The sequence below is a fragment of the Penaeus vannamei genome, chromosome 18, assembly GCF_042767895.1.
Source record: "Penaeus vannamei isolate JL-2024 chromosome 18, ASM4276789v1, whole genome shotgun sequence".
Lineage (NCBI taxonomy): Eukaryota > Metazoa > Arthropoda > Malacostraca > Decapoda > Penaeidae > Penaeus > Penaeus vannamei.
Window position 1 is genome coordinate 19,384,301 of NC_091566.1, and position 15,000 is coordinate 19,399,300.

Below are 15,000 nucleotides of genomic sequence, written 5' to 3' on the forward strand. Positions count from 1 at the left end.
AGAGAAGAGAGAGAGAGAGAGAGAGAGAGAGAGAGAGAGAGAGAGAGAGAGAGAGAGAGAGAGAGAGAGAGAGAGAGAGAGAGAGAGAGAGAGAGAGAGAGAGAGAGAGAAGGGAGGGAGAGAAAGAGGGAAGGGAGAGAGAGCGAAGAGAGAAGGGAGAGAGAGAGAAGAGAGAGAGAAGAGAAGAGAAACGAAGAGAAGAGAACAGAACAGAAGAGAGAGTAGAGTAGAGCGAGAAAATTCAAATTCAAACACTTTATTCCATTAATTATAATAGGTATTCCATATACGTATATGGTATTAACATTCTGCAGTAAGATGTTATGAACATAGATATTGCACAATGCATATGAAACAAAATTAGACAGAACATTAATATAATAAGTAACTGAAGTATCATGTTGGGCTTGATGTTTAAGCGCCCGATGTCACTGATGTTATTTCACCTTTGTTTTAAATGTCCTTTGGTTGGAGAAATTTCTAATATTTTCAGGCAGTTGGCTCCAAATGACCAGTTCTCGGATTGATCTATTTCTTGCCCCGGTTTCTGTATTCGATCTTCTAATATATAAGGAATTATTGTGGAACACCGAACGTAACGGGTTTCTCTGATGATACATATTCATATAGATTTTGGCTGTTTTTGCGGACACGTGATATTTGAACCAAAATTTATCAGTTCTGTGATTTTTTGTTTTTTGAGAAGTATGGCATGGCTGACACTGTCAAAGGCCTTCGATAAATCACACAGAGTGAGTAAATGGATCTGGTTGTTGTCAATATTATTAGAGATTTCATTTGTGACTTTCAAATGATAGTTTACTCTTAAAGCCGTCTTGCGTGTTAGATGCAATGTTATTCTCTTCCAAAAAGCTGTTAATTGGTTTGCAACTATTTTCTCGAGAAGTTCAGATATTACTGGGAGTTTAGTGGTGGATCTTTGATTATTCATTTCGTCTGTATCACCAAATCTGACAGTAGGTGTTATGTATTAATGATGTGTCAAATGGGTGCACGGTCTCTATGTCGTGCGGGTAGTAAGACCTAGAAGGAAGGTCGCGTACTTGTATGACGGGGTGACTCATGTCGGGCGGACACCATGTCGCGGTGACTCTGTTGCGCGAGTTGTCCTCACATAACCTGGTCGTCCGCTGACATTACCTGCCCTAATTACTCTAACTTCTGTTACTGCATTGACACTGCGAACAACTGACCTCATGCTTCAGCGTTCCTTTCAGCCGTGTGTCTCATTTCTGGTTATCTTGCTGTATTAAGTATTACTCAAGGATTGAAATATCATGCAACATGGAGAACTCAACGGATCTTCCATTACTACTCTACCCTGAGCTCGATGTTTCATCGTACGAAGGACTGAGTGACGATTAGCCTGCTCTAGTTTCTCTAGGCAACGTCCCCGAGGCCGTTATGACTGAATAGGCCTACGATGCGTAGGCCTATTCAGTCATAACGGGCAACTGAAACCGCGTTGGCCAGCATCTCTTTACGAAGGAAAGGGATTATCACGGCAAAGTTCTGTGGGGATGTGAAGACAACCTGTGGTGCCAGGGTTCACACCGTTAACGGGGAAATTGTGAAGAGGAAAATCTCATCCACAGACATTCTGTTGTTCCTGGGAAGGCTGAGGTTGAGGAGATACTAGCAGCCATGAGGGAACGTGCTGGCTCAGCAGCAGAGCCCATCGCGCATATTGTACACATTCGAAGTCGGCTGGACTCATTTAGTACCAACTGTAGTCGCCGTTAAGAGGATCTAATCACGTACTGCAAAATTATAAACTTATATCCTTGTAGATTTGCAATATCTGGAGCAAATGGACTAAGTAATGGTGATCCCCACTGACCAATAAAGTTATACTCATCACAAATATACTTTACTTATACCTAGAGAAAGAAGTATGATATGGTTATATGTCTGATACCATTGTAATCATATATTCTGTATAACAAATAATTCTTGTTATAATTCAAAAACTTTTTCCTAAATCTGGTCTGTCGACAATGAACCGCAACGTACTGAAATAAACGGCAATTCGAAGTGTCGTCCCCGCGACATTTTATCCACTAGCGAAACGGAATCTGTGTCGCGCCGCGGTGGCAACATTTCTTCCGCTGCACAGTTTCCCCGCGACATAGTATCCTTGAACCGTGCCAAATGGTATGCAATTTGCTAGTAGGTTCTGAAACGATGTGCAATGGCAATTACGGAATTTCCCTTTCGTAAACGTTTTATTGTTCGGGTAGTTGTTTCTACTCCTGGTTGCGGTCTGACCATGTTCGTAGTAGGCCTTGTTTCATTTATGTTTTGTTTAGGCGTTTGTCTGTTCATAAGTGACTCCACCGAGTTCTGCAAAGAAGTTATTAATCTTCTATGTTTTCACATCTGTCTTCTGATGTTTATATTCAGCCCAGTGTGTGTGTGTGTGTGTGTGTGTGTGTGTGTGTGTGTGTGTGTGTGTGTGTGTGTGTGTGTGTGTGTGTGTGTGTGTGTGTGTGTGTGTGTGTGTGCGTGCGTGTGTGCATTTATCTTGAAAGCGTTGTTTTAAAAGGAACGGAAGTGATTATGTCGTTCTGTATCACAATTTGTTAGAATATTAACTTGTCTGTCAACGTCTTCTGTTGCTAAAACCTCTGAGAGAGGCCATTCGTAGGCTGTGATACGTTGGTAAGGTAACTGGTGATTGTATCGTAAATCCGTGAGTTTTAGTGACTGTTTGTGGCTTTGATTTTTCTACATGTTAAATCATGGTTAAAATCTTGGGATCAGCAACTTGGCATGGGTTAGTGCCTATGTTAAGTATGATATCGGGTCTGTTTGTTATTATCAACATCAGCTATGAATGAGATTTCTTCTGTAATTCTGTTGTTTATAAATTGTTTTGATATATCTTTATTGATTATCCCAGTTAATTTTGCATTTGATTTATTTAGATCATCTAAATTACCTGGGATAAAAAGAGGTTTTCTCTTTACTGACATTTTTCTGAAAATAGTTTCAAGATAATCGAAAGATTTTGCAGTGGCATGTGGGTGTCTATAGATTTTGCCGACGAGGAAGGAAGGATACATACTGCTTTGCACAGTTACCCAGATGTCCTCTACAGCTGTATTCTTTACAGTTGTAGAGCTATCTTATTTGATTTAAGGATATCTCTTACATATCTGGCCACCCCACCTCCACGGCCTACGTCACATCCGTAAAAATAAAGTTTGGAATGCTGATGAAACAACTTGATATGAGAGGGAGAGAGAGAGAGTGAGATAGATAGATAGATAGAGAGATAGATAGATAGATAGATAGATAGAGATAGAGATAGAGATAGATAGATAGAGAGAGAGAGAGAGAGAGAGAGAGAGAGAGAGAGAGAGAGAGAGAGAGAGCGAGAGAGTGAGATAGAGATAGATAGATAGATAGATAGATAGATAGATAGATAGAGAGAGAGAGAGAGAGAGAGAGAGAAAGAGAGAGAGAGAGAGAGAAGAGAGAAGAACAGGAAAGGAAATAAAATAAAAATGAAGATCAAAAAGAAAATATAAAACAATTATACAACCAAACATAATAGCAATATTATTATCATAAATTGCTGCTGTTATGATTGGTGAATGGATGGATAGATTGATTGATGGATGGAGGGAGAGACGTCGGGTTCTAAGAAAATATCCGTCTCTGATGGTGACTGAAGTTTGAGTCCTCAATATCTCCTTCGTTTGCATCTGAGGACGGCCGGCACCTTGCAAGGGTCTTGGCGAGTGGCGCTCCTCCCTTGCTGTTCTTCTTTGTTTTCTAGTGTTATCGGGAACGAAACCCTCCTCATCTTGGCGTGGGTGCGGCTGCTCACTTGTTCGTTGTCGTGTTTCCGTTCGTTCTGCGTAGTTGTTGACGACGAGTTGTAGCGCTTGTCGAGTAGGAGAGGTAGTAGGGGAGGCAGGTACTCCAGGCACATGGTAGTAATTTGTATAAAAGGTATGAATGAGACTGGATATCTTCACAATACGAGAGATATCCAGTCTCATTCCTACCTTTTATACATTTGTCAACATGGATACGGTTCATGGTAGTAATTCTTACCTTTTGGTGTAAGACGTTTCTTCATTGTTCTTCCTTTTACTGTTCCTACCGTAGCTTCTTCTGGGTGTTGCCTGTGTAGAAGCTTCGTTCCCGATTCCGACTGTGGACAGCTCAGCGTTGTTGCTGGGAAGACGCTGCGTGGCTCCGACGGAGGATGGCGCGTCAGCAAGGTCGCGAGTCTGCTGGGTCAGAGTGGGGGGGGGGGGGGGGAGCGGAGGGGACGGATTGTCAGGGAGGTGTTGGTCGAGAGACAGGCAAACAGACAGAGATAGACAGATAGATAAACAAATAGACAGAGACACAGATAGACAGAGTCAGACAGATAGACAGAGACAGACAGATAAACAGATAGACAGAGACAGACAGATAGACAGAGCCAGACGGATAGATAGAGACAGACAGATAGACAGATAGATACAGACAGACACAGAGACAGACAGATAGACAGATAGATACAGACAGACACAGAGACAGACAGATAGACAGATAGATACAGACAGACACAGAGACAGACAGATAGACAGAGACAGACAGATAGACAGAGACAGACAGATAGACAGAGACAGACAGATAGACAGAGACAGACAGATAGACAGAGACAGACAGATAGACAGAGACAGACAGATAGACAGAGACAGACAGATAGACAGAGACAGACAGATAAACAGAGAAAAACAGGCAGAGTCAGAGGGAGAGAGTTAGAAAGAGATTAAATGCCGTGGTAACAATTTTTTGTACAATCGAAAAAAAAAAATTATTCTGCAAGTAAATTCTCATTTTACGGCACCCTTTGACGCCGAAAGAAAGACCGCCGTACTGCACATGGTCCCGAAGACTTTCAGCGACATGATCAGTCGACAACAACCATGAAGGTGTAGTGTTAGAGGCTCCTACATTACAGCCTATGGCACCGTACCGTATACCATCCCGGGATATAATGGTACAAGCATGAGGGCGACTTATATGCTGTCTAATCAAGGGACATTGCATACAGATGGTGTAAAACTCTGGGATGATTGTGTAATGATCAGGTGAATCTTAAATAAATCCCGAACAATGACCATGTCCTTGTAGCTAATAATAACAAACAACTGTTCATTTCTCCTGAACTTCGGCATTATTTACAAGGTGATTATAAGATGAAGTATATATATATTTTTTCTGCAATGGAAGTCTTGTCGAAAGAAGTTTTTCTATTCGTCTAACTTTTAAATGTCACGTGTCAAAGCGACTGGAGACGCCCCAGCTGTTCAGACTCCCACCCAGATGATAGCACTATCTCCCTCCGGCGTAAACACAACTTAGTTATATATATATACAGGTTGGGTTCACCAGGTTATTTATCGCTTGTATTTTTTCAAAAAACGAAATCCCTCGCAATGGGTCTCCGTTCTCGCGAATCGGCAGTATGGGGACTTGGCCTGACCTTGCTCTGCGTGGGCGTCGGGGTCCTGGGTCACGGGCGGCTGATGTACCCGCCGAGCAGGTCGTCGGCTTGGAGGCTCGGCTTCGACACCCCGCAGAACTACAACGACAACGAGCTCTTCTGTGGGGGCTTCGGGGTATGTTTTGGTCACGGTGTAGTGAGAATTCGTAGTGGTATAGGAAAAGGAGGATATGGAGGAGGAGGAGGAGGACGAAAAGGAGGGGGTGTGGAGGGAGAGGGGAGGAAGAGGAGGGGGAGGGGGAGGATGAGAAGGAAGAGGAGGATGAGGAGGATGAGAAGGAAGAGGAGGAGGAGGAGGAGGAGGAGGAGAAGTTCATGGTGGTACAAAAGCTTATGGTTGTATAAGAATTCATGGTGGTATAAAGGCTCATGGTTGTATAATAATTCATGGAGTACAAAAGCTCCTGGTTGTATAAGAGTTCATGGTGGTCCAAAACTCATGGTTGTACATGAGCTCATTTTGATACAAGAGTTCATGTAGTATAGATTCCCATGGTTTTACAGGAGCTCATGTGGCACAAGAGCTCAATTTCTTTGTTCTTTTTTGTGTTTTTACGGAAGATATTTTAATACAATGTCTCGGTACTATATTTTTAATGAATTACTAAAAACTGTTAACACTTGTTTAGTTTCTCCATAGTCTAAACCACCAACTAAAACATGTCCCCAATAACACTACATAAACTTATATCCACAAATTTGTCCTCAACAACACTACATAAATCGGTCTTACAATAATCAAAAAATGTTTCAACTCTCCTTATCATCGTTACAGATCCAGTACGGGCAGAACGGCGGCAAGTGCGGCGTCTGCGGCGACAACTGGGCCGACCCGCAACCCCGCGACAACGAGGCTGGCGGAACGTACGGAACGGGGCTCATCACCGCTAATTTCACCAAGGGACAGGTGCGTTGGTCCGTCGCGTGTGGCCCATATGATAGGTCGATACATTGGGAGAGAGAGGGAGACGGAGAGGGAGGGAGAGAGAGGGAGACGGAGAGGGAGGGAGAGGGAGGGAGAGGGAGAGGGAGGGAGAGGGAGAGGGAGAGGGAGAGGGAGAGGGAGAGGGAGAGGGAGAGGGAGAGGGAGAGGGAGAGGGAGAGGGAGAGGGAGAGGGAGAGGGAGAAGGAGAGAGTGAGAAGGAGAAGGAGAGAGAGAGGGAGAGGGAGAGGGAGAGGGAAAGAGAGAGAGAGAGAGAGAGAGAGAGAGAGAGAGAGAGAGAGAGAGAGAGAGAGAGAGAGAGAGAGAGAGAGAGAGAGAGAGAGAGATTTTTACTTTTTCTCGAGATACATACGCGCTGATACGCAAATCACACAGCCATTACCCCCTTTTTGACACAAGAACCTTAACAAGCACACCCACCCAAATCCGAAACACCTAATTACTAAAAAAAAACACATCCTCATTAGCAATTCCCTTTTCAGGTAATCACAGTCGAAATAGACTTAACCACTAGCCACATCGGACACTTCGAGTTCCGTCTCTGCGTCAACAATGCCCCGGACAAAATCATAACGGACGAGTGTTTGGACGAGCACCTCCTCCAGCTGGCTGACGGTTCGGGACCCTTCTTCACCGTGCCAGACTTCGTGAGTGTGTGCTAGACCTTGTTTAAGCTTCGAGATATGGATACATGTGATAGAGGATAGAGGCGTGCGGGATAAAAAAGGAAAAGAGAGAGAGAGAAAAAAATGATAAAGATTGGAGATAGTGGCAGCAGGGAGAGGTGGAAGGGCGGATATATGTGATAGAGGATAAATGGCGTGCGGGTTGAAAAAAAGGAAAAAGAGAGAGAAAAATGTTAAAGATTGGAGATAGTGGCTGCCGGGAGAGCGGGCTAAAAAACTAAAAGAGAGAGAGAAAAAAATTGAAGCTTGGAGATAGTGGAAGAAGGGAGAAGTGGAAGGGCGGATATATGTGATAAAGGATAAATGGCGTGCGGGTAAAAAAAAAAGGAATAGAGAGAGAGGAAAATGATAAAGGTTGGAGATAGTGGCTGCAGGCAGAGGTGGAGGTTCGATTTTTTGTCGTTGTAGTGGAGGATAAATTGTGTGAGGAATAAAAAGGAAAAGAGAGAGACAAGAAAAAAATGATCAGAATTTTCCGTATGAAGTCTTCAGTATTTTACCTTATATTAATATCTGATCTCATTCAAGTCTTATTTATTAGGAGTAGGAGAGTCTATAAGGAAAATCTGTTAATCAGTATCATCATATGAATTGATTCAGAATTACACTATATATTCCTTTACAGAATGAAGCTTACTTTTACATCGATATGAAGCTTCCTGATGACGTGGAGTGCTTCCAATGTGTTCTTCAGTGGCATTACCAAACAGGTAAGTTGAGCGAAAACTATTAGACATATTTCGTTCCTATTTTTTTTCTAATGTAATTGTTTCCATTATTATTATTATCATTATTTTTTTACAAAGTTGACAACTATGTTTGCACTCAAGAGGGCAATAATCAGCAAAATTGTTAGATAACATTGCTTATTCAGCAATAAATAAAAGGACATTCATGCATCTCGTTCCTAATAAAAGAGATCAAATAAAGATGCATCAACAATTGCTAAAAAGGATATGTAAGTAATTCTTTAAATTCTGTTATTTTCTCTGCTTGGCGGCTGACTTTATCACTCTCTTACATTGAAATTACAAACAAATAATAGGGTTTTGTTTATTTGACTTCTTACAGCTGTTCCGTATCTTGAAATAATTGAAATATAACAAAAATAAGAATAAAAACAGAAAACCTAACAAAAGATTAGATATTTATAAGAACAAAAACTAAACTTAATAATAGCTTCATTATTGATGAATGAAAACAGCAATCTTAAAGATAGGTTAATATTTCAGTAATTTCATTAATTGCTCTTTTTGTTTATCACCATTTTCATCATTGTTATCTTTGTTATCATTATTATCTTCCTGATCATCACCATCACTTATCATCACCATCATTATCATCACAACCACAATCATTATTATCACCATCACAACCACAATCATCATCATCACCGCTCTCATTAGCATATTACCATTGCCCATATTATTTTGTTAACTCCCTCGTTTTCTATACCTAACCACGCGCAGGGAATTCGTGGGGAGACTGCGGTAATGGCACAACAGGCTTGGGTTGCGGCGACCAAGAAGTATTCAGAGGCTGCTCTGATATCGGAATCTATGCTTAAGATTTCTGATTCGAACCTCAGGGGTTTTGGTGTCTTGGATGTACGAATAAAAATATATTTCTTTTTCTGATTTTTTGTGTTTCTCTTGTTTTTCCGTGACCCTATATCAGTTTATGGTAGTTTGTGATTTTTTTTGAAGAAATAATACTGGTACTGGTTCTCACAAGGAGAATAAATCATATATATATATATATATATATATATATATATATATATATATATATATGTGTGTGTGTGTGTGTGTGTGTGTGTGTGTGTGTGTGTGTGTGTGTGTGTGTGTAGAAAAGTTACGAATGAGAATGAATATCTTCACAGTACAAGAGATGTATTTGATCGGTTTCGCATGTATCTTCGTCAGAAATACATACATTGGAGAGATTACAGAGCATATATATACCACATGTGAGCTAATGAATCACCTGATAATTGACCTCACATTCGTATGTATGTATACATATATCCTACTATCCATATGTACATACATACATACATACATGCACACACACACACACACACACACACACACACACACACACACACACACACACACACACACAGTAATAATGAAAAATCTAACTGATAATAATGATAATAATAGCAATAATGTTAACAATGATGATGGCAATGATAATAACGATAATGATAACAAAAAGTAATTTTTATAATATTCAAAATGGTAATATTGATGATGATAATAATAATAATGATAATGCTTATGATAATGATAACAATAATAATGATAATGTTTATAATAATGATAACAGTAATACTGATAATGCTTAAGATAATGATAAAAATAATAATGATGATAATGATAATGATAATGCGTATAAAAATGATAATGATAGTAATAATGATTATAATAATGGCCATAATGATGATTGTAATAATAATAATAAAGATGTTTATAATAATAAAGATGTTTATAATAATAAAGATAATGGTAATAATAATGATAATAATAATAAAGATCATAATGATGATTAGAATAATAGCATCAAAATAGGTCGCCCATGTCGAGACTGTTAGAATGGCTGGGGACGAGAATGGTTTGAACAAGAACGGCTTAGAAAAACATCCTTTCCACTGATAATAATATTATGACAAACAAACACACAAACAGAAAAAGTAAGAGAGAATAAAAAGTGAATAAAATCCACCGTCCTAATGTTGAACTTAATAAATTAACACAGTAGGTGGTTTAGCCTACTCGAAATAGGTCGCGCATGGCAAGTAGAGTAGACGGGCTGAGGACAAGCATCTGTAGGAAAGAAATGGTAAGGTTGACGTACTATGGTAGACTGGTTGCAGTGCTTGGAGAGAAGCCTTGGGTATTGTAAGGTAAGCTCTGCGTGTCTTTGTGTGTATGTATTTTTGTGTGTGGAAATGATTATGAATATTTTCATTACCATTATCATTCTTATCATCAATATCATTGTTATCAGCATCATCATTAATGTTATTATCATCGTCATCATCACTGTCATTGCCATTATTATTATTGTCATTATTATCGTTGTTAATGATATCATTGTTATTATCATTATTATTATAAAAATACTACTATCATTATTATTATCATCATTATTATTCTTATCATTACTACTGCTGCTACTATTATCATCGTTATCATCCCTATCATTATTATCATTATTACTTTTACTTTTATTGTTATCACTTTTATCATAATCGTTATTGTCAATACTACTGCTATTATTATTATTGGTATTATCATAATATTGTTATTATTGTTACTACAACAACTACTACTTTTATTGTTATTATCTCTATCATGATCATTAGCAACAGCAGCAGCAGCAGTAGTAGTTGTAGAAGTAGTAATAGCAGAAATAGTATTAGTATATCTATTATGGTTACCATTATCATTATACTCATGAATTTTATCATTATCATTATTCTTATTATTATCATTATTACTACCTTTATCATAATTATTATTGTTACTATCATTATTACTATATTCATTCTTATTATCATCATTCTGATAGTTATTATCATAGTAATTAGAATAATTATCATTATTGCTATTAATATCACCATTACTATTATCATCATTGTTATCGGTATCATTATCATTAGCATTGTTATTATCATCAATATCATTATCATTATTATTATCATTTCCTTACATTTACTACTATTGTCATTATCACTATTATTATCATTATTATTGTTGTCGTCATTGTTCTTACAATCATTATCATGATAATCATTATTCCTGCTTTTTAACAGTTGTGATCTTTATCACTAATACGATTATTGTCATTACTAGTATTGCTATTATTGTTATTATATTCATTATCACTATCATTATTATCGTTATTATTGATATCATAAGCATGACTGATATTATCATCAGTACTACTATTATTATTATTACTATCACCACTATGATAAGAATGATGGTAATGATAACAATAAAGATAATGATTATTGCTATAATCATTATCATTGTGATTGTTATGGTCATGATTATCATCATTACTATTACTGGCATTATCATTATCTTTATAATTTTTTACATTATATTCATAATTGTTTTCATTAATATCCTCATTATTATTATTATTGTTTTCATTATAATTACTACTTTTGATTGTTATTATTATTATCACTGCCATTGTCATAATTATCATTTTCATCATTATCATCATCAGTATCATTATCTTAATTATCATTATTATCATTGACATAATTTTCCTTATTATAATAATTATTATAAAGGTTATATTTATTATTACAATTATTATTTGATCAACACTCTCATCATCATCTTTGCTATTGTTATTATTTTCAATATCATTATGTTTTTTTTATCATTAACATCATTTTTATTGTTACATTTTCATTATATTTATTATCATCATTATCTTTATTATCGATCATTATTATTATTATCAATATCATCATCATTATTATTATCAATATCATCATTATTATTATATATTATTATCATTATCATCTTTATTTTCATCATCGTTAATTTGAAGGGGAAGAGGGCTCGTGTGCAATCGAGGGTGTGGTGTCGTGTGCAACTCACCAAGGTGTTTCTGGATAAACTGCTTATCTTTGGTTACCATTGTTATATCTAGTGGTTTAAATGATCTATCTACGATGATAATAATGAAACATGATAGTGGAGTCAACTGTGATAGCTAATGATAAAGGTTATGGTGGCGATAACATCATACTATTAACAACAATAGTAATAATGATGATATCTATGATAATAACAAAATAATGATGGCATTAGTAACTATACTACTAATAATGATAACAGTAATGATGGTTATTATGATATCAGTGATAATTATCAGAGCCATGATGATAAAGGTAATGATAATGATATCAACAATAATAATGATAATACTGACACGGATATTAATACCAATACTTATGAAAATGATAATGGTATATATATGCGTGTGTGTGTGTGTGTATGTGTATATATCATCATATATATATGTACACACACACACGTATATGCGTACAAAGGCTGCTTAAGGAATTTAAAGGTGAGGTGTTCTCGTGGGAAAATGACAGACACAGCACCTCTGTTATGGAAAGAATATTAAATTTCCAGCAAATTACTTACATGTCCACTCATTGCTGAAGTCAAATTTATCGAATGGCTTTATGTATTTTACTTAAACGAAAATCTTTGGTTCTGCAGCGACCATTTTCTTTGTTTAGCTTTTATGCCTTTAAGGGGGAACTGTGTTGAAAAGCTGTTCTGTATCTATTATTAACTCTGAGCATAACAGACGACAAGGTGCGTGTGTGCGTGTAAATATATTTGATGTGCATACATACATAGGGGATGGGACAGAGGGGGTGGCGCGAAGTCTGCCCTCTTTTTTATGCAAAACTTTGGACCAAAACATTGTCAAGCTGAAACTTTAGTGTTGAAATTTTGTTGGGTTTGTAAATCGGATGAAAAACAGATTAAATCGTTACCGTGCAAGAATACGCTTCTAGAAATGTACTTGCTGATGAAATAACACTGTTTGTAGTTGGTGTTTTATTATTTGTACACTTGTTCATGCTCCAGCAATCACACACTCACACACACACACACACACACACACACACACACACACACACACACACACACACACACACACACACACATGTATATATATATATATATATATATATATATATATATATATATATATATATATATATATGTATGTATGTATGTATATAAGTATAAGCACATCTTTATATACTTTGATACGCATATTCATATTCTTACCTCCTTTTTAATAATGAACGGGAGAATATCTAGAGAAAATACACGTTAATTCACTGAAAAGATTAAAAAACTAACAAATGATAATCGTAGACCTACATTTTTCAATATGCTAGTTCGCTTAATGGGAAAATAATAAAAATCTCGTGACGCATATACGCAGTTTATTATTATCCTTGTCATCATAATTATCATTATCATTATATCTGTTATTATCATATTATACTTTTATCATTAGCATTACCATTAATATTGGTATCATTATTATAATTATGATTATTATCATTATTGTTATTATTTTGGTTATCATTGTTATCATTATTGTTGTTACTATCACAGTCATTACTGTTTTTGTTATTATCATTATCATAATTTTGTTCTTATTGTTAGTATTATGATTATTACCAACAGCAGTAATAGTAGTCATGATAGTAGTAGCAATAGTATCATTATCATGGTTACCATTATCATTATAATCATCATTCTTGTTTATTATCGTTATTGTCATTATCATTATTATTATTACAATTATTGTTACCATCACCACTAATACTATCATTACTAATACTATTATAATTATTTTCATTATCATTATGATTGTTATCTAAGTTATTATTATAATAGTTGTGTCAATCATCATTATTACTATGCTTTTCTTATTATTATTATGAATCTCAAGAGAGAAAAAAAGGGCAAAGATAAATCTCAGACTTTTACGACGCAGTTCACACACACAATCAGTCTTGAGAAATTCCATCTGCTTCCAAGGTACAGACTCTTTTTTCTCATATTAACATACATCTTTAGATACGATGATTTTCCCCCAAATATTTTTTTTTCTTGTAGTATTTTTTTTTACGTCCGTACCCGACCTTCTGTACCCCGCTCACCTCCCGGAACGCTAGCCCGACGAAGGTGAAAAGATAAACAACTTGGTATAAATATTCACCGACGCGTTGAAGGTGCGACAGAAAACAAAAAGTCCAGCTCTCGTCTCGATTTCTAGAAGATGGGCGTGCGAGGTTCTGCGTGGGCTGTGGCCTTGGGCGTGTTGGCCTTCCTAGCACGGGTGGAGGGCCACGGGCGTATGAATTTTCCAGCTGGAAGGTCAACTGCCTGGAGACACGGCTTCGGCACGCCAGTCAACTATAACGACGATGAACTCAACTGCGGCGGCCTGGGGGTAAGGACTCGCTCTAACACTGCTTGTTTTATGATGTTTCGCTTGTTCTATTTGTCTGTGGTCTTTGTACCAGTTTGTTTTTGTATTCAACGTTTTTTTTATTTTCATTCCTTCATTATCTTTCTTAATTTCTTTTCTTCTCTATGTAATGTTTCCCTTGTGTTGTCATATTATGATGATTTTATCCGTTACATAGCAATAACTAATTGGAATAAATGTACTTACATTGTTTCACGTAAAAATACGCTTTTCCTATTTAACTTTTAAATTGTTCCAGTTTCATTTTCCTTCTTTATCAGTGATGTACAGCACGTTATTGTAGATTTTGTTTCTCTCCTTTGATGATACCTTCAACAAATATACATGTCCACCCTTCCTCCTTTCTCTCACCCTCTCTCCCTCCCTCCCTCCCTCCTCCGTCCCTCCCTCTTCCTCCTTCTCCCTCCCTCCCTCCCTCTACAAGAGACTCAAACTAAACAACAAAAAATACACTAAATAAAGTAGCCCAAGACAGAATAGGGCGAAGCATATTTACTCTTCTGAATAATGAAAACCGCACAAAGCATGAATATGAAGAAATTTATTGTAAATGAGTGCAACAAAGGCAAAGCAAATGAATGAAACCCAACTATCGTGAACAAAACACATCCTCCTTCATATACCATATCTCTAACATGTCCTACCTAACATATTTTATCCAACATATCCTTTAATATATCGTAACATATCCTCTCTTATATATCTTTTCTAACATATCCTCTCTAATATATCCTTTATCACATATCCTTTCCAACATCTTCTCTAATATATCC

General features: G+C 36.9%; 2 protein-coding genes across 2 annotated transcripts in view; both read left to right on the forward strand.

The window, feature by feature from the left end:
* The first annotated feature begins 5,389 nt into the window (after positions 1-5,389).
* Positions 5,390-8,799, forward strand: LOC113828570 (uncharacterized). Its single transcript, XM_070132964.1, has 5 exons — positions 5,390-5,648; positions 6,309-6,440; positions 6,959-7,123; positions 7,788-7,872; positions 8,632-8,799. Exons 1-5 carry the CDS (start codon positions 5,466-5,468, stop codon positions 8,727-8,729), a joined length of 663 nt encoding a protein of 220 aa, XP_069989065.1. The 5' UTR covers positions 5,390-5,465; the 3' UTR covers positions 8,730-8,799.
* Positions 8,800-13,913: 5,114 nt separating this feature from the next.
* Positions 13,914-15,000, forward strand: part of LOC138864732 (uncharacterized) — a 3,780-nt gene continuing 2,693 nt past the window's right edge. Inside the window, exon 1 of the mRNA XM_070132965.1 lies at positions 13,914-14,188. Coding sequence (XP_069989066.1) covers positions 14,015-14,188 — 174 coding nt within the window. The 5' untranslated portion in view covers positions 13,914-14,014. The remainder of the gene's footprint in view (positions 14,189-15,000) is intronic.